The 20,650-nt window shown below is 44.6% G+C and overlaps 1 protein-coding gene across 1 annotated transcript; it reads left to right on the forward strand.

Annotated features, from left to right (window-relative positions):
- Nucleotides 1-6,875: 6,875 nt before the first annotated feature.
- Nucleotides 6,876-20,323, forward strand: RAC1 (Rac family small GTPase 1). Its single transcript, XM_048961329.1, has 6 exons — nucleotides 6,876-7,075; nucleotides 13,170-13,241; nucleotides 14,226-14,343; nucleotides 17,870-17,932; nucleotides 18,418-18,577; nucleotides 18,746-20,323. Exons 1-6 carry the CDS (start codon nucleotides 7,041-7,043, stop codon nucleotides 18,874-18,876), a joined length of 579 nt encoding a protein of 192 aa, XP_048817286.1. The 5' UTR covers nucleotides 6,876-7,040; the 3' UTR covers nucleotides 18,877-20,323.
- Nucleotides 20,324-20,650: the final 327 nt, after the last annotated feature.

The raw sequence follows: 20,650 nt of genomic DNA on the forward strand, positions 1-20,650 counted from the left end.
CTGGTTTTGGGTAACTGTAATGTGAAACAGAACAACTGACCGTGGATGCAAATTCATGAGTAAATAATGTTTAATTGCCACAGAATCGAGAAAAATCCCAATACAACGTTGGATATGCTCCAGAAAATGCTGTCAGGTTCCTTTTTTCACTAAAATAAGTCCTAGCGTTAGTTGGCCCATAACAGCAAGCTAGCAACAGTGTTGATTTGGATCTAATTATTTAACTCCAAACGGCGTTTCATGAAATAAACTTTAGCTTTCCGGCAAAGAAGTGCAACTTGCAACAATAATGCAACTGAATGCCAATTAAAGGGTTCTGCCAGTTTGTCACTGGAAATCAGTGAGATCCCCAGAGCCACCCCACAAGTTCTGCTTTGATTTCAGCTCTGTCATGGTGGTAGAAATCCTTCCTTTTCAATTTAGACAGGACACGGATTAATGTGCACGAGTTCAAAACTACTGATGTGCACTTTGTACCTGAAGGCTGCAGAAGTTGTTTCCCATCAATTCAGTGCCATCTTTCCATTTTGCTCCCTAACCCTGACTCACTTTCTCATGCATCTGACAAACACACCCTTATTGTTTACGTCCTTTCATGTTTTATTTCATTCTGCCTAAAATTCCTCCTTAGGAATTCAAATATTAACTCCTCTGTTCAAAGAAAGAATACTGTTAATCAACGTTACTGACTTGTCATATTTTCTAAAGGTGTTCTGAAGCCTTCTCAGCTTACATCTGTTATGATGAGGAATAGTTTCTCATGGGCTTTCTGTAAGGATTTCTCTGTTCTCCCTGAAGGCTCGTAAGCTACCATATTTCCAAAACAAGAGGAAAAGTTAGATCCCAGATGTGCCTACCACAATAGACCACTATTATCTACCAGCATCCTCCTGTTTAACTGCCTGTCTTCCTGCTGGTTTTGTAGCCAGGTGTGTGCACAGAATAACCCTCGTGACTTTGGTCAGCTCTCCAGGCAAATATACTGTGAGCTCAATATTTGAAGGAGAGGGAGCTTAGAGGTATTTATACTTAGCTTCTTTATGCTGTATTTTTATATCCATTGCTATGTATGCAAAAACTGCATAGAACAATTGATAAAATGATTGCAAAATACCGAGATCATAACAGAAACTTGGAAAAGGGAGAAGTCTGGTATTTTAGACAACAAACCATTTTGTTCTCTTCTGTTCCTATAATCTTCTGTGCTCTTTTGGACTGAAAGTTCTGTTAAAAAGAAGAAAAAAGCCAGCTGGTTTCTAACAAACCTCTTCTTGTAAGTGGGTGTTTTAGGGCTGCAGGGAGAGCTGTCAGCAGCTCGGCAGGCTGTGTGCTGGTGCAGTGCCTGCCTTCCCCACTGGTGATCAGCCTTGGCACTGCGCACCCCAGGCACTCCTCTCAGGGTTGATTGTCCCTGCTGACAGAAGCGCTCGGCTCATTCTTTTGGTTCATGCTGTTGCCTGGCTTTGAGCCCCCTCTCTACAAAATCTTTCAGAAAATCAGGTATAGAGCAAACTGCGGATTCTAGCAGCAGTCCTGTCAAGTGGCAGATGTGAGTGACGATACTGACAACACGAACAACTCTTGCAGAATCTATTGTGTGCTGTGCAGCACTGTGCAGAGATGTGCTGAGGAGCACTCGTACTCCAACATATACAGTCTTAAGACACAAGACCACATTTGAAGCAGGTATTTTTCATCAGTAATAAATGCAAGACTAACATTGAATAAAACTAACTTGCTGCCAGCAATATGCAGAAATTCCAGTCACCCAACTGCATCTCTTGCCGAAGCAGTTGTGGTTGATCTGTGCCACCATTAACCTGGAACGTTACACAGAAAGGACAACTTTCTAATTGTTATTTAGGAGCTGCAGAATAAATCAAGCAGCTTATTTTGGGACATCTTCCTCTTCACAGGAAGTGTTACTTAGCAGCGTACCAGCCTACATTCCTTGGAAAAAAGGGAAGTTTTTCAGATAAAAATTCTTTCAAGAGAGAAGTAGGCTTCTTAACATCCCCCATCCTCACAGAAACTGAGGAAACTGACCACAGAAGGCCTGATCCTTTAAACTGGTAACACTGAATGGGCTTCAGTCATGGTTAAACCTTTATCCTCCTCCTCAGTATCTGGAGGTTGATTTATGTGAACTGCTTGATGCCAAGACAGGTAGACTTTGGAGGGAATGTCCAGCTTTCACATCTATGTAGTTCAGCAATGGCTCACTCACCTAACAACATGATTTGCCTTCAGATGGCAGAAAGGCTTGTTCCCTTATTTATGCTAAGGTATTTACAAGCAATAAAAAAACCTGAAGGAGCACTGAGAATACTCAGATCTTGTTAATTACTATATAATGGTGTCTCTATTCCAAAAAACTTACAGTCCCACGGCCTTCAACAACAGGTCTCACTGTGGTGATCACTGCCTGTTAGTGCTTGCTAAACACGAGGGCAGGCAGAAGTGAATGCAAAGCCTTATGTGGTTCTTGTAACTGAAATTCTTCACAGAAGAGGTATTTGTCAGAAGCTACCTGAGGAAAGTACAGGGCTTGTTTCAATTGTATGTGTGTACCAGCTACATCATCTATGCTAACATCACATTAATGTGATGCATTTATTTTACAACGCTTCATTATTAAGACATTTATATATTAGCATTTTATTTTCACATTCCTTTAATCTCGTCACTCTGTTGCAGCAAATGCTGACATTTAAAGCTGTGGTTCCTTTTTTATTGCTGGCACTGGTTCCTCTAGAGCAGACTGAGTACTAAATCTGAACGGCGTACACATCACATGCTATTGCAGGGTTTTTTCAAGGCTCAGGAAACTAATCATGCCAAAAATGTCTGCCTAGAACATCTACAAAATGGTGCATTATTATTTGCAGATTATATTATTTTCTAACATGAATATTTTGTCATTGTATCTCTACAACTGCAATGATCTCTGCAGTGATGGTCTTGTTATCAGAACTGTATTCAGTTAGCATGGCACAGGTACATAACTAAAGAATGTAAAGATCGTGAAGCAAAAACCTTCAGAATCTTAGGCAATTGTATTAGGTGTGAATGTGAGGTGCTAACTGCTGGCCGAACAGGCTCAGTAAGTCCTGTGCTGATTGAAAAGTGGAAAAGCAAAGGAGCTCAGTGAGCGACAGGCAGGACACAGAGGCAGATACTTCATGGATGGAATGAGAGTCCAGCAGGGAATTTCAGATGCCTGGTCCTGTGAATCGAGATTTCCTTCTACCAGTTACTGTATCCCTAACACTGTATCATTAATGACCTGACTTTTACCACCAAGTCAAATGAGGATAAAATACTTACATTCAATTTTTTTGGATAAATCTTTTAGCTATTGTGAGATAAAAAAGCATTTGAAAACCCTATTTTTCTCCAGTCAGAAATCTCATCATTTTGTGTCATATGTTGATGGGTTTGTTTGTTTGTTTTGGATTTTCTTTTGCACCTGATTTTAATACAAATATGTAAAGAGACAGTAGTGCAGCACATGCTGAAAACCTTACTCCACCCTCTTATACTTTGTGATTCACCTTTGCTCCTTGTAAAAATGGCTCCTGCATTTCTTCAGTCTGACCTCTAACTTCAAGTATCTGTGAGCCACAGTTACAGCTTGTTGCCCCCCCAGGAGCCGTAACGCTCTCCAGAAGGGCACAACTTCACTTTTGACGCAGATATTTTAACATGCTATTTCCTGAAGGCAATCGAGCAGACCTGCTGTCAGCAGGAAGTGCCATCCAGGAGTAGGAGAATGCATCTGTGAATCACTCTTAGGTGTTCTGGTTTTTTCCCTGACATGTTTCCTGGTATGTACAGTGTGTACTGGTACTTCCCTGCTTCTCTGCTTATTTATTTGTGGCTTTATTAATAAACTAATGTGATAAAGAGCACAGCAATGGTTTGAAAGATGCTATAAAAGCACAAAATATTGTTGTCTCTGTAATGCTGTCATGATGAGTAAAACTTTCCAGTATTGCATCAGTGTGATTACCCTGCCACTCCCCATCCACAAAGGATAATAATCTTCCTTCAGTGCCAGCACACGCACAATGCACACATTCAGACAGGCTCCCAAACAATTTAAATGATGATTTCCTCTCAATGTCTAAGAAAAACACTTGAAACAATTGCAATGGGTGATGGATGATAAGGTGAGCAATATTAGGACTGACCTAAGCCTCAAAGTTATGGTTCATGACCTTATCAGAATTATGGAAAGGTTTATAATTGGTTATAGCTACTGCCATTCATTCTTTGCTTTTTGCATGCTCCTCTGTGAATTGCACCTGTAACTATTCTATATACAACCCAGCAGAGCAATCACACTTACTAAGCTGATCATTTTTGCATTAAAATGTTTGTTAGTAACCTCTTACTCGCCTGCTCCGTCTTCCATGCTGTTCTCTAATTCTACATTTCTTTTACTTTGTCAAACTGTTTCTGTGTCCACTTCTCCTTACAGTCTCAGGGGAAACAACATATCTGCAAAGTGCTAAACATTATGCTCCACATAAGTGAGTTTTTTCTTTTTAAAATGCCAATACGCTTCTTACTGGTGAAACAAAAATGATGTAAGAATTAATTGAAGCCTAGATGAAATGTATTAAAGCCTAGTAATAAAATAATAGTGCATTGTGTACCGTAAGGAGCATGCACACAAGAAGCAGTTTGTCCTCCAGGGCAGGGACAGAACTCTCACCTGGAAAGAGGTTAGGATTTCAAATTCAATATCAACAATTCTGGAGTGAATAAATATGTACAGATGTGGGAAAAACAGCACATGACTGTTCCTATCATCATTATCCAAACTGTGATACTTTTGTAATAACTAACAGTAAATGCTCATCTAGATATTTTCTAATCTCAGCATTTACACATCCAATTAGAATTGTCGGTTAGAACATACTCAAAGCATACTGTGTTTTAAAGTAAGTCATTCCTGGCATTGCTTAAACTAACTGATCTCAAAAGAATCGGAGCACTGAGAAGGAAGTGCATTAAAATATACTGCTTGTTTCATGACAGGATCATTAATGCCATTTGTGCCAATGTCAGTGTTTCCTCCATGATTGCTTTATCCTTGTCTTTCTATGCTATTTTGTAACAATGTTGTAAATTTCATTGTGATTTTTTTTTCATGAAACAAATTCCCATCATCTGTGTGGGTAAAAAAGAAACGGCAGAGGAATTGGGAGGTGGGGAAATCAGAAGTACTTTTACGTGTCACCTGAATCTTTCCATGCTCTGATCTCCTCAGAACCCTTACATAAATCAGACAGCGTTCAGGTCTGCTCTGTTTCTGTGTGGTATCTGAAAGGCCCCAGACACGGCTGTATGAGCCAAGAGCAGCAGGAGCACTGTGCCACTGCCCACACCTCTCCTCTGAGCTCCTGGGGCCGGGTAGGGAAAGGCTGCCAAGTCATTGGCAGAGCAGGATATTCAGCTTGAATGACGAATCGCTTCAGCCTTCAGCCTCCGTCTGCATGGGGGAACGTGGACATACAGGTTTTATAAAAATAGCCTTTCATTTTTTCAGTGATAGTTATCGTATTTTCCCCACTGACATGAAACATCTGAGAATTATCTTTGCTCACCAAAGGAAAATGGAAGAGAGTAAATATCATGGGATGCTGTGTCCACTGATGAGGTTTTGTTTTGTGGTTCCAAATAATTTAGACATGTTCTGAAATTAACAGGAGATAAATCACTGGAAACCCCCTGGGATGGCACCTCTGTTGACTTCAGTGCATTGATGGTCGCTCGGCACAAGAAGATTGTGCTCGAGCCTCTTCCTCATGCTTCTTTTGATGGATGGCAACACAAAGAGAATGGTGGACGTGTGTGTCCGTCCAACCAGCAGCCTCTGCCAAGGAGAAGAACAGCAACTGTGGAAAGGAAAAGGCTCCTGGGATCATCGGGCCTGATCTGCTTGACTTTTACTTCAACAGTTGCAGGAAATAAATGGTTTCCTTAGGGCAAAAAAGAAACCCAGGGCTCTGTGCAGCCTGGCAGCCCCAGTATGAGTGGTCCAGACTGCCCTGCCTGGAGAAGCTGGCTGTGTACTGAAGCGGCCTAAAACCTGCCGGCAGATTTAATTAATGTCGCAGCATGGCAGGAGGGGGGAGGGCAGCAGGAGGATCCATCGATGGAAGGAAGCATTCTGGCTCTGCACTGTGCCAGCATGTGGAGCGAGAGGGACCAGCTTGACGGGAAACGGGCACCTGTCCGTGGAGGCACATGAAATGCCACAGGTTGTCCTTAGCTCGAGTTGCATCTGCACAGTAAATCTGTACAGCGAACCTAATTCCACTTCGGCACGTTTCTTACAGTACCGTGCATCGGTGTGTGCACAAAAGCCTCGTGGCAGACGGGCCTTAGGAGTGTTGAAAGCAGAGATTCCAAAATGGTGTCCAAAAGGAGCGTTTGGTTTGAGAGGTTTGAGGCGATGCGGCTGCCAGGCCTCCACACCAGAGAGCCGGGGCCAGGCGGGATTCTGCCCCACGGACTCAGGCGCACGGAGAGCAGGCAGGAGCCGCAGCACAGCCTGCCGGGTGGGCGAGCAGCCCGCGCCCACAGCGCGTCCCGGCACACCGCTGCGTGACACCGCATTTCTGTAAGGCTCCGCGCGATTCAACGACAGCAAGAAATAAAAAGGGATCGGCCCCGGGCCGCCCCGGCGCAGAGCACCAGGCGGCGGGGAACCCGGCTGGGCAGCGGGGCCGCTCCCGCTCCGACGGACGGAGGAACCCCAGCAGCAGCGCCGCGGCGGCTCCCGGGAGGGCGGGGCGCCCCGAGCGGTCCCGGAGGCGGGGCGGCGGCCGCACGGAGCCCGGCCGGATGTGAGCGGAGCGGCCGCTTCCTGTTTCCCGCAGTTCTCTCTCCCCGCCTTGGGTGGTGGCCGCTGCTTCGTCCCCGCTCGCAGGCACAGGGCGGAGGCGGCCGCGACACGCTGCGGAGCGCTCCGCCGCCGGCTGCCTTCTCGCGCGGCGCTCCCCGCCCCGCCCCGCTCAGCGGCCGCGATGCAGGCCATCAAGTGTGTGGTGGTGGGCGACGGGTGAGTGCGGCCCCGCGGCGGGCGGCGGCGCGGATCCCCTCGGTCGGGCCCGGGTCCGAGCCCCGCCGGATCGCGAGGCCGGGCGCCGTGCCGGGTGGGGGATGCGGAGGCGGCACGGGGACGGGCGGGGGGCGCCGGCCGCCTGCGGGCGGGGGAGGGGAGCGGAGCGAGTGCGGGCCGGGAGGCGGCCGCTGCCGGCAAATGGTGGCTCCGGGAGGGGCGGGCGGAGCGCGGGCCGAACGCGGCCCCAGCCCAGCCCGAACACAGCCCGCTCCGCGCCGTGGCGGCGGGTGGTGCCGGCCGAGGCGGGGCGGGGGTGCGCACTGCCGGGCGGGGCCCTGCGGGGCTGCGGGCTGTGCGGGGCCGCGCCGAGGAGGCAGCGCGTCACGGCGGGTACGGGCGGAACGGCGGGAGGCGGCTCGTGCCGCGTGAAACCTCTAACGCGGGAGCGGCGAAGTAACGAACTTGTGTGGTTAGATCTGCCTTCTGCTGCAAAACGAAGTGAAATCTGTTACGCTCCGATCAAACCCTAAACACGCGTTAGCAGAGCGCTTTCCTGCTCGCATGGCTCCTGTCTGGTGAGGTTCCTGGCTGCAAGAGGCTGAGAAAGCAATTTAAACCCGACTAATTAACATCATACTCATCTGTAAATGACTGCTATGCCTGCAGCACTCTGAATGTAATGGTCCTTATAAATTAGTTAGAAACAACTTCTTAGGGTCAGCTAGCACTAGGCTTACCTGTTGGATTTCAGTATAAGCTCTGGAATTGTGAGGGGAAGGAGCTGTGTTTGCTGCTTCTCAGTGCTCTCTGCCATGTGTTGCCGTTGACCCAGAGGCGTCCTTTCTCTTGCTGGATGCCAGAGCTCAGGGCAGCAGTGCAGGGCGGATGAACAAGGCGTGGCTTGTGCGGTTCCACGGGTTTTTTTTCCCCCTTGGTAGAAACAAAAATCCCAGTGTAGGCCAAGCAGAATTGGTGTCACAGCAAAGCTCTGCGGATGACAGAGGGCTGTAAGTGTCACTGGATGGCCTTGCTGCTGTCTCTGTCACTGAATGTGGTGGATTAAAATTCAAGTTATTTGTGTGTGCTTTTGTATTTTTTCAACAAGACTTGGAGTCCTCGAGCAGACAGCTGTTAGAAAGATAAACTTAACTCACGCAGCAAATTTCTGCCTGCTCTTGCTGTGCAGGGTTTTGAGCAGTACGAACGTGAGTGTACAGAGTGCTTGATCATCTGACAGAGCTTTTCATAGTCCTGTAATTAACTGATGGTGGGCAGCATGACTGCAGGCTAATTTTTTGGTTGCGTTGATTTTTAAAACAACTAAAATAGCTTTATTTTATTGTCAGTTTTTAACGTTAATTAATGTCTGTGGCAGTGCCGTAAATAAATGCGGTGCATCAAGTTTGGGTGGGGAAAAAGTTCAGCCTCTTTCCTCCACTGGGCTGGAGAGCTCAGTGCAGACCATGCATTACTCAGTGATTCACTCAGCAAAGCAGTTCTTTTTTGTCCCTTGCTTTGTAAACTACTCCTTTTCCAAACGCTTTTCCTGCTCTTTGTGCTGGAAATGAAAGTGTGTAGTCCTACCCAAGTCTTATACACATGTGTAAACAAAACAGGATTTAGTGAGCTTTCCTTCCTCTGTAGTACAAACACAGACCTCTTAGGATCCCATCTAGAAACGATTGCTCAGTTTTGGTATCTGTTAATTGTCCTCTGCTGGGATTTTAAAATATTTTATGGTGTTTCTCTGTTGTTGCTTCAGAAGTGAAGGCATTACAGGCATTCTCGTAAATGTGTAATGTTTGGCTTAGATAAGGCTAAAGCTTCAGTGCTTCAGGAAAACAATTCAAGTTAAAGATTTGCTTGTATGACATAAAACTTAGGTGCTGATGCATGTACCCCGTGGAGATCCACTGGGAACAAAGTAGAGCTGTGGATGTACCTGTGCAGCCTTTAACATCTATAAGCGAGCAGGAGGGTTCTGATCCGTAAGCCCTGTTTGTTCTTAGGGCTCTGACTGGTAAGTTTCGAGAGCTCTAGTTTGGCTGAAAAACACAGCATGTGTGCTGGTTGTGCAGTTTCGTTTTGCCCTTGTGTTCCTCTTCACTGTGAGGATTGTTAGGAAAATAAATGGCAACTGTTGCTTGTGCTTGTTGAAGATGCAGAGCAATAGGAACATGCAGGAGGGATGATGAGCACTGTGCCTGGATAATAACTGCAGGGGTTGCTGCTGACTGACATTGTGAATAGCACTGCTAGAAGTTATTTTTAGCAGCTTTTGTTTTCACTCTGAAATAGCAGCTGTTAAGTGGTACGAAATCTCAAGTGATCTCGTGTAACGTAGGGGAAGTCCTGCGCTTTGGAGAAACGATTATTAGATGCCAGAGAAATGGTCGACTTTGTGCTCTTTTGGATGTGATTTTCATTGTAAAAAATATTGTAGGAACGAGAGAGATGAATTAAGAGTCCGTGTTTGGAATTCTGCTCGCCTTGAGGCCTTGCTGGCTAAAGCTGTGCAGCTTGATCTGACAACTTGTCAAGAGGAAGGGGGTGATGGGCTCCTTACCAGTGCAGGGCGAGGTTCTGAGCTCCTCCGCTCTCCAGTGCCACCTGCGGAGAGTGCAGAGACTCCAAGTGGAGGAACTTCTGTTATTGCACTTCTGAGGTTTAAATTAAAAATTGCGTAGTATTGGAAATGCTGAGCGGCATATTTGGGAGATGGGTGTCACAGTGAGAAAAGCGGCTCATCTGGAAAAGCAGCATATATCTAAACCTCTGCTGTAGCAAAAATATGGCACTGTCTGTCCAAGGACAGTGCTGGTGATGTCCTGTCCACTGCCTGATGTGAGTGGAGAACTGGGCCGTGCAGCATACCTGGGGTGGAGCTGGTTCACAGAGCTGAGAGATAAAGGAATGATGTTGTCAGTGGCTTTCAGAAGGCTGCCACCTGTTTGCAGATATCAGCATTTTTGGAATTAAAACAGCAATTACTTCAGCTGGCCACCTCCTCCATTCCTGTGGCTGCAAACAGCAACTAAATTCACACAATTGGGTTTTAGTCATGGGAGAGGAGGAGAGTGGAGCATCTGTGTAGCTCTGCTGCCTGCAGGATAAGGAAATGCTGGCACAGGTCCTCTGATGGCATTCTGAGCATGTCACGTACGTGTCTGCCAGCAGCAGTAACGTGGGGAGCTCTGCAGAACCGCTTGGTGTAAGTAAGAAAGGGATGGCATGCCTTGTTTCCAGGAACACACATGTGGTTTTACAAAGACTGGTTCCTGGAGGGTGTCAGAAAGCAATTCACTGCAGCGTTTGTAAGTCCTTCACTTAGTGTAAAGTCATTAAAATGCTGGATTTCTGTTGGCCGTGTTTTTAATTGCAGTCAAATGTTACCAGTTTCATTTGATGCAATCGTGGGTGGACAGAGCTGTGATTAAGTAGTTGCTCGAAATTTTGTTATGACTAAGTTTGGTTTGGAAGTATCTGAGTGTCTTAGTCTTCATGTGCAAAGATTTATACTTTGCCAAACAAGTGCAGTTCTTTCTGAGTTCCTTATCACAGACCTTGGTCAGCTTAGAGAAAAGCTGTAAGCACTTAGAGGTTGAGCTTCATTGCAAAGATAGATTTTGGAGTTCATTTTGAAGATTGGTAACTGTAATATCTGATTTGTGGGGCAGTGAGCCAGAAGGCAAGGGAAGCAGGAAGCCTGGAATGGAGCAAGCCTGAAACAGGGTTGTTGAACGTGTTTCTTCTTGTTTAAGTGACTGCCTGATTGTGCTGCTGATACAAGCTGCAGGCGGGCACTTCTGAGCATGGAATGAAACCTGTCTCCACCTCCCTGCGCTGTTCTATGGGCCAGAGCAGACTCATCGGTTTCAGAGCAGGGTGAGCAAAGAAGCCAAAGCTTCTTGGGCCTCTGCTGAAAGTGTTAAGTTCCACATGAATTTGTTGGAAGCTTATGTTGTCTGTAATGAACGCTGGAAAGTGAAGCATCAGACCAGACAGGTTCTGGAAGCTCATGAGCATGTAGCTTGGAGCCATAGGAAGTTTCCTAAGGAGTGTGTGCCTTGCTGCTCTCCGTGTTTGAGGGTTTTCCTGTTTGTCCTTCGTCGGCTAGACTGGCAGAGCCTGCTCTATAGCTTGATGACAGCATTCAGCAGCACGCTGTGGCGGATGAAGGAGCCCAAGGATCTGAGCAGCAGGTTGTCCTTAGGGGGGAGTGCGGAGCTTCCCTGCCATGTAGTGGCTTGTTAGCAGTCAGCTGAGTGCCCCTGCAAGGGGGACAGCATGGGATCTCCTCTGCTGGCAGCCGTTAAGCCAGCTTAGCTGTGTGGCACACTGCTCCCGGATTTCTCCCACAGAAGTTCTTGTGTGGTAAATGTCTGTGCTGCTGTATGTGTGAGTGTGTGTCAAACATGTTGCTACAGGAAAACATCCACAGGTCGTACTTTTCTAGAGCAGAGGAATATTCTGGCGTTCGGTTCATATGGTAGAAGAAAAGAATGTCAGATCGTGTTTCTTTAGAGCATGTGTGAAAAACAGTGCAAGAAACTGCCACTGTGTGCTGTGATTAGAGAGCGGCAGGTGGGACATTCTGCTCAGGAACAAAAGCACAATTAAGAAATGGGCACGGAGGATAAAATCTGTGGCATTACTGTGCACAGTGAAGCAGCTCCTCTTACATGGCTTGAATGTGTGTGGTGCTGTTGTGAGGGGTTGCCATGGCCTTCCTGGGTTGACTGGCACTGGGCTTACATGCTCCTTACAGGCTCAGCTATGACAAAGGTACTTAACCTGCCTTAGACTGTGAGTCACTAGGTAAGGCTGATTGGTTAACGTAGAGTGTCAAATGATTTTAAATAGTGTTTTGAAGTTGATCTTTGGTATAAGAAATAGCAATCCACAGTTCTCCAGAAAGAAAAGAAATGCTATGATTCAAATGTGAAGTAGTTGCTAAAATTCAGATACGAACAGCCTCAGCTGTTTGCAGGAGGGGAGCTATGAGCCCATGACTAATGCTCATTTCTGTGAGTTGTCTTTGTCTTCTGCACAAGCGAAGGGATTACAGGGTATTTTTAGCAGTAGCATTTGGTCTCTGGTAATATTTTTTGTTGTTAATGCTAGCTGTGGTTCTAGACTAAAGCTTCCTTCAGCTTGTGACAGATTCGATTCAGGAGGCCTGAGAGTCCAACCTGCTGCTAGCAGCAAGGTTTGTACATACAGTAAGGTTGGGAAGTTCCATGTGGCTTGCTTTGAGTATGCAGAGAGAAAGCTGTTTGTTTGGGCAGGAGCATCTGAGAAGGGCAGGCGGGTGGGATGTGGGGCAGTTTGGGTGCTGTCTTCTGCAAGGAACTGTGGGCAGCGTGACCTGGAATCCCTCACACCACCAAAGGACTGCGCTTGAAATGAGAAGCCAGCATAGGAACCAAGCTGCAGCCCATTTAAAAAAAAAAAAAAAAAAATCCAATTTCAAGCATTCTGATCCTTCAGTTGTAACTGAAACAGAAGTTCAGGTGTGGTCCCTCCTCTGATGTCTGAGTGTAGGTGAGATGGGAGGATGGGAGGAAAGCGAAGCGCTTGCTGCTGGCATTGTGGCAGAGCGCTGGGGCAGCTCACGGTGCTTCTGCTGGTTTGGGGCTCTTTGGAGCTGCTGGGTTTGGTGCTGGGAGCTCTTTCCGCAGTGTTGGAATGCAGTTTATCTGTAAGGCAGCCAGCGAGGTGCTTGGGTGGTTGGTGAATGCGTGCCGGGAGTCACTTTGCAGTAGCAATAAACATTTTGGGGATTGCCATTTGTATTGCTTTCACGTAGGCAAAAATAATTATATGCTGAGAAATCATGTCAAGCTTTCTTCAAATTTGTATAAAATAAAACTAAAGGTAACAGAATGGATGCTTATATTAGCTGTGCTTCCATTAGCAGTAACCTTAGGGCTACAGCCTCTTACATCTTTTTGTGTGCAATAGTTTCTACTGGCACTCTCAATTGTTCCTTAGGTGACTGGGTGTAATTAGTTTTCTTCCCTAAGAGGAATATTATTGCTCGCTATTTAAGATGAATGTTCTTTACATGTAAACTTTCTCTTTTTTGCAGTGCTGTAGGTAAGACATGCCTACTCATCAGTTACACAACCAATGCGTTTCCTGGGGAATACATACCCACAGTGTAAGTACTTATAAAATTCTAAAAACATTTGTCAGCACAGTGGTGCTTACTGCTGGTCCACCTTCCTCACTGAGCTGCCTGAAATACCTGCACACCACTCAGTGCCATCAGAACATCTGGCTGAGCATCTGCGTGTGCTGCAGGGGCAGTGTGCTGGGCTGCCCTTAGCGTGGCTGTGGCAGCACTTCCTCCAGTGAGTAGATTTGGCTCTACCTGAGCACAAGGCCGCCTCGACTGGGACGGGTGTTTAGTGGCATTTTGACAGTTACCATTCTTTCTTACAATAACATGTTTGACCGTGCTATTAGTACAGAAATAACAGCTTGTAAACCAATTATGTCTATGCTTTATGTGACTACAGGTGAGATTTTTCTGTTCCTTCCCCTTTTGTGTATGTGTTAGTGCCAGTCCTGTGCTGAGCTGGCCACAGCTCAGTGGCTCCTCACGCATTGGTATGGGAACTCATCTATTTTTGGTGCTTCCCTCTATCTTGCATGGAAGAACTTGCTGCTATCAGTATTAGTGCAGTTCCCTTTGTAAGGGCCTGCTGGGTGGTGGCCTTTCATACACAAGCAGCTTCCCTACCCTTAACAAATGTCTCTGTAAAGTGCATTTATCTAGCTTGTTCTCTGTAAGTGCTGATGAGAGGTTTCGGATGACTTTAGTAACTCTAAGGCCTTCTTGTCTTAATTACTCCTGTTTCCCTTTTTTTTGGTCTTAAATTTTTGTGTTATGTTATGCATGCGTTCCTGCTGAAGTTGGTTTGCCCTAAAACGTTCAATTGTGTCTACAGAAATGATTAAAATCACACTTCTACTGGCTCCTGGTATTTGAAGTATTTAAAAACTTTTTCTGGGGAGCAGAAAGATGCGATAAGTGTTCTCTCTTATAGCTTTCCTAATTAGGACTCTGCAGGAAGAAACGCTCACAGTGCCCAATTTTACTGCAGGCAGATGCAGCTAGCTTTTAATTTTTATTTTTTAGCTTTGACAACTACTCTGCTAATGTAATGGTTGATGGCAAACCGGTCAATCTGGGCCTGTGGGATACAGCTGGTCAAGAGGACTATGACAGACTACGCCCACTCTCCTACCCCCAAACAGTAAGTACTGTGTGAAGCCTAAGAAGATGGACAGCTTGAAGCTGTTCTGGAGATGTTACATCTGGAGCTGTATTTCTTACAACTTTATTAAGGTACTTGTTGCACGTAGGCTGAAGGATGGTAGCAAGAATCTTTGTGTGTACAACTGTATAAATGTTGAAATTTACACTCTTGGGTGTTTGTGTACATTGATGCATGTTGGCTTTATGTAGTTGCAGTCTCAGAATTAACCAGAATTCTTGATTAAAAGAGGGGAACAAAAGGGGGGACAGGGGGGAGGAACAACAACAAAAAAACCTGAGTGAGTAGAGTGGTCCCATCAGTGAGCCATTGATACTAAAGTTAGCATGGCTGGCAGAAGTGGGGCTTGTTTTGTTTTCAGGCATGATGCAACCTGACACTGTCACTGCTAAGCACTTGATGATGTTTAGCCTCTGTGCAGATGCACTAAATGTGAAAGAGGCAGTCCTGAATGGAGATCTTATGGTACTGACAGAGGCTGGGTTGTGGTTTTCAAATCTACTTAACCCCATGGCTCCTTTCTTACTTACTGCAGTTCCTGCTGTAACATCGATACAAACGTGTTTCTGTTTGCAGTGCTCACAACTGGTTAAATCCTGTCTGAGCGCTGTTCTTCTTTTTACAAAGAAAATGCTGAAGTAATCTGCTCTTTCTTTCCAGTGTGACTTCAGCTGCAGTTGGTCTTTGCAGAGGTTGCTTTTCTGGTCAGATTAGAGCAGTTATGTTCATCTGGTGCTGGCATCCTTTCAGTAAAGAAAGGGGTAACTTGTAGGTGTTATCAGCATTGATTACTGCTGTTGTCAACTATCACTGACAGTTAATCATTCGGTGTTAATAACATTAAATGCAGATTTGTTCTAGTTATTCTACAGCATAACTGCTCCTCTGAATAATGAGAATCTTATTTAATGAACTCTGAATTCTTTTTTTAGTAAGCTTGTATTAATTCACAGTTTTCCTTAATTCACTGCTCACTAACTCATAAATGTAGGCTTTCCCTTTGGCACCAAGACGGATGTGAGCTGCCAGCTGTAGGCACTTCTGACTGAAATGTTAGAACTGTCTGCCTTTCCCCATTAGAGAATAAATGGGAAATTTCACTGAAATATATCTAATTTTGGATACTTAGAAGAACTTCAGGTTTGCTTAAAACTTTCTATCCTGCAATACTTTCTGATTGAAAAAAAGTGTCTTGAAAGATCACTCAGCAGTGTGGAAGAGCTGATGGCAAAGGAGGATGTTGTTCCTCCCCTGGCCACGTGTGTTGTCAGCCTGCTGAAATAACTGTGGCTTTCTAACAGTCTGCAAAAGAATTCCATGCCATCTAAACATCCTTTTTGGAAATCTCTTCTGTACATGCACACTAAACTGATAAACAAAGGTCTGCAATGCTGTCGCTACTCAGCTTATATGCTTTTCTACAGCAAAAAGTGGAAAGAGTGTTTAGTCTTGAACTTCTCATGATGAAGTCCTCAGCTCTTGCAGCTGTGCAGTGAGGCAATATTCAGCAGCACTTAAAGGCCAAAACCCACACAACTCTCATTTAAAACAAACAAGCAACAGAGATGGCTAACCTTGGTTCTTTTCAAGAGAAGAAACCAAAAGGCAATGAACTTTTGTATGGTGTTTGCTCTTCCAAGTCACAGCTGAGAGTGCAGACCGACACAGGTGTATGGGAAGCCTGGCAGCCAGGTTTGGGTGCAGGTTGTGCTGAATTACAGAGCAGAGGCAGAAAGGCACGTTGTAAATAGCTGTGAGCACCAATCGCTGGTGAAGAGAACAGTTTCCCTGACATCATTTTAGGAGTAACACTGTCTCATACTGTTACTAGGTTGGAGGAACCAATGGTAAGAATATATCTTCCAGTCTGACAGATCAACCTATTGCCGTATGTAACTCCACAAGTAAACTTCAGTTCCAAGTTCTGTCATCTCGTCTTGCTTACGACAGTGATAAATTGGCCCCTATTTTTTTTAACAAACTACTTCTCTTGGAACTAATTTGCAGATCTGAGAACTCCATTACTGCATCTCTTTACAGCTTGCTAAGACTAAAGCACTTCTCACAAATAAAAAGCACTTGTTCCTGTTTATTAAGATTGGTAGCATGCGAGACACCTGAAATCTTGAAATAAGTCCTCAGGGTCACAATAATGTTTGATCTCTGGAGATAGTAAAGGAGAGAGTCTGCAGTGTGCAGAGCTTCAATCACCACAAACTTGCAGAATTGGAAAACAGAAGTAGTGGCCATAGTATCACGTTACTTGATGTTGTTTCTTTCTTTTTCTGGGTTGCTGCTCTGGAAACTTGTGGGGGAGATGCATGAACAACTGGGTTGCAAGTGCTTAGCAATGCAGATGTTAGATGCTGACCTAACAAAAAATACCTTGAAATGCAGTGCAATCAACTAACATTCTGAAATTCCTAATTCTTTAGCATGTCTGATGCTGGAGTAAGTAAGTATGGGTGCAGAGGAAGGCTGGAGAAAGTTGGGCCTGTTTGAGATGTGTTTATTGAATTTGGGGTCATACAGCAGAACTGCCCTCATCTAGTTGCATAGAGTGAGTTGTGTGGTTATTTGGAGTGCTTGTAGATGACTGTAATGGACTTTGTTGCTTTTTGTTTTCTTAATGTACTGTACAGCAGTTAGCAGAGACATCTGCCGTGTGATAATTTCACACCATCTTATTTATCATCTTTGCTTTCAAGTAAAAGCCAAGATGCGTAAGTTCCCTAAAAGGAGCCCACTTTTCTGTCTATGCTTCCTCATAGTTTGGAAGTGGAAGAGAAGAGGTATTGTGATGTGAGATTTTAAATACCCTTCTCAATCCTAGTTTTGTTACAGAGAAGTCCTTAAAAGTCTTAGATAGAATCAACAGTAGTAACAGATTCTTCTGCCTTTAGCATGGGAGTAACTGTTGTGGAAGCTGATGTTGTGATTTTTTTCACTCACAGCAATACACTGCCCTTGCAGTTTAAGATTACTTTGGAGTACATCAATAGTATATTCTTTTTCAGAAATTGGTGCTGCTGGTAATGCTTCGTAACAACCTATGCTGAGAAGTTAGGTGTCTTTTAAGGATTAAATTGCTTAGAGGTCAGTAAGAGCAGCCATCCCCAGCTCAGAAGCCAGTCTCTTGCCTCTCTGCTGTGGTGTTTGTGGGGAAGCTCAAGTGTTTCTAAATGTCAGTAAGAGAGAAGGAACATTCAGGGCAATAAACCTGCAGTGCAGTGATGTTAGTTTGGTTGTTGGCTACTGCAATAGCTGATTATAAACTTGATTACAATCTACGTGTTTCCCTCCCCACGTACCTCTCTGCCTCTGCTTGTAGCAGTCTGGGAATGGATTTCCACAGGGAAGCTGCCTCTGATTGTTGCATCCAGCTGTGTCCGACCTCTCCTTGCAAGTTGTGGTACAGATGGTGGGGGTGCTCCTCTCTGCACGGCGATGCAGTTTTTCCACAGGTTGATCTGCCGAGCTGACTTCTGTCCGCTTTGTTTTTTAGGATGTCTTCTTAATCTGCTTTTCCCTTGTGAGTCCTGCTTCCTTTGAAAATGTCCGTGCTAAGGTAAATATAAGCTGGCATTATTTCATTTAAAAATATTGTTGATTTTACAGTGGTTTGAAGGAAAAACAAGTGCATGTGGCAGTTAGGCTGGGAGCACTGTTCTGTCAATCGTTCACCGTTCAGGTACCTGCTCTGCTGCTGTCACATTGCTTCATGTCCTTTGGACATCTGAGCCTATGGCACTTGGTCACAAAGGAGAGGTGGTTGCCATGGGTGGGGGAAATGCAGATCGAGGTTTTTCCAGCAAGGAGAAAAGACACAGCCTTAATGGGATCATTTCTAAGTATATGGAAATACCTGTTGGAATGAATAAAGAATTGTTTTGCAATTGTATGCTTTTTTTTTTTTTTTAATTCCATCTTAAAGAGCTCTTATGTTCTCCCCTTTTGTTCTTTAACACCTGAAAGTGTCACGAAAGGCTCTGAGCTTCACAGTTGTAATGTTTGAGAACCTGCACACTGACACTGTTACTGCTTTCTGTGCAGTGGTATCCTGAGGTGCGGCACCACTGCCCCAACACTCCCATCATTTTAGTGGGTACCAAACTCGATCTCAGAGATGATAAAGACACTATTGAAAAACTGAAGGAGAAGAAGCTGACTCCTATCACCTACCCACAGGGCCTTGCCATGGCAAAAGAGATAGGTATGGCTGCAACGGGTTACCGGGGGCTTGGGTCTAACTTCTGTTTGTGGAAGCTACTGCAGCGTAATTGACAGAAACGCCAGGCTTTTGTTGTGGAGTTCACTGCAGAAGCAGTGCTTTCTGTAACTGTGGAGAAGTGCTTTGTAATTGCCCCCTTGCTTCCCACAGGTGCAGTGAAATACCTAGAATGCTCAGCACTTACACAGCGAGGCCTCAAGACAGTGTTTGACGAAGCTATCCGAGCGGTTCTGTGCCCCCCGCCTGTAAAGAAGAGGAAGAGAAAATGTCTGCTGCTGTAAAGTCACCCTCCCCCACCCCTCCAAACCCTGTGCTTTGCTCAGAACAATGGAGCATTCACATTCAATGCCAAGTTTGTCTATTATAAATTAGTTCTCTTCCATAAATTTTTGAACCAATCAATAATTCCACGGTTTCATTTGTTTGAAGTATGAAAGTTCCTTTTCATTCTACTAAAAGCAAAATCCTAAAAGACAAACCTATATAAAGCCTTATTTTTAAAATCTTATTCTTGCTCAATTACTTAAGCGTTGCCAAACTATCTGCTGAACTAAGTTGTATTGTGCTAGGAACGAACACTAAGCACTAAACTGTTTTTTAAAGATTCTTCTTGAAGATGACTCTAATTTCTGTTAGGAAATGCAAAAACACTTTCTAGTTTTTCACAGTGACAGTACCGTATAATTAGCAAAACACTGCAGTCCAACATTTTATTATTAAATGTTTTCTCAACCCAGGGTCATTGCATAGCATTGTATAGTGAACCCAAGTCACTGACAGTGACTGACAAGTCACAGTGTAAAATGCTTTATCGTTGGTAAGGGCTTGGTTGCAATCTAGTTCTTGCTGCTGTGATTTCAAAAACAAAAACTGTTCTTACTGAAGTATCTTTAGTCCTTTTGACAGCGTTGTGTCGTGATGAAACAGTGGCTTGGATCAACTGATAGTGCCAGACAGTATTTTGACACTGTACAGATCAATTTACACTACACTGCCAGAGTAGTTGAAATTGAGTCAACTCTACTTAAGGTTAAAATTGGTGACTGCTTCCCCAGGTGTGCAGTAGTGGAAGAGAGGTTGGTGTTCATAGGTAAATTCCTTTGACGTTCACATAGGGCATTCATTTAGCTAGTTTTGAACAGTCATTCCCACACCTTGTGTAGTAAATGCTTTTCTTGTAGAATCTCTTCTTACTGAGCAATAGAGCTTGTATTTTAAAACCTTTCTGATGATAGATTTTTTTTTAGTTAAGTAGAATGATCAAGCATAGCCTTCTTCTGTTTCTGTTATTTCCAACCCAGTAAGTTAAGCTTTCTGAGGAGCTTTTAGTCTATTAACTAGGTGTACAAATCATGTGAAGCAGCTTTACACATCCTAGCAATTTTTATATTTTAGACCTCTATAATCTATGAACCTTCTCAGATGTCACTATTTGCCAGATGTCCCCAACACTGTAACATTACTAATGCAGACAAGTGTTCTTTGTCACCTCCATGTCCATGTGCAGCATAGATTGAGTAATGGTAACTTGGGTCTGTGAGGTTCTGTAAACTAGTGCTAATGTTCTGTACATCCTCAGCTGGCAGGAATACAGTGTTGATCTACACCCTTTCGACCACGAAAGCAAAACTTAAAAGTTGCAAAATTGTGAAGTTTTTACATTGATCTTTTGCTAATGCAATTAGCAGTATGTTTTGCATGTATGACTTAATAAATCCTTGAATCACATGTGGTAGTGTTGAGTTTTTGGGCAAGCTTTCTCACGCTTGTAGCACTGTGCACAAGCAGCAACTTGGGCTGTGTGTCCTCAGTCTATTTGTGCTGAATAGCCACAGGCACTTTCAGTGATGCTCCGATGTTACAAACCAGAATTAAATGCAGTACTTACCCCTGCTTCTTCAGCCCTGCACCATCATTTGAGTTGCTATTTGTCCCACAGCGTTTTAAAGATTGGGAGAACCAGGGGAAAAATGCACACAACAGAAGTTATTCAGCTTACTATATGCAAACAGAAGTTGGTTTTTTTTGTCCTCTTGGTACTTGGGGTGTTTCTGA

This window comes from Lagopus muta, chromosome 15, assembly GCF_023343835.1.
Source record: "Lagopus muta isolate bLagMut1 chromosome 15, bLagMut1 primary, whole genome shotgun sequence".
In the NCBI taxonomy this organism is placed as follows: Eukaryota; Metazoa; Chordata; class Aves; order Galliformes; family Phasianidae; genus Lagopus; species Lagopus muta.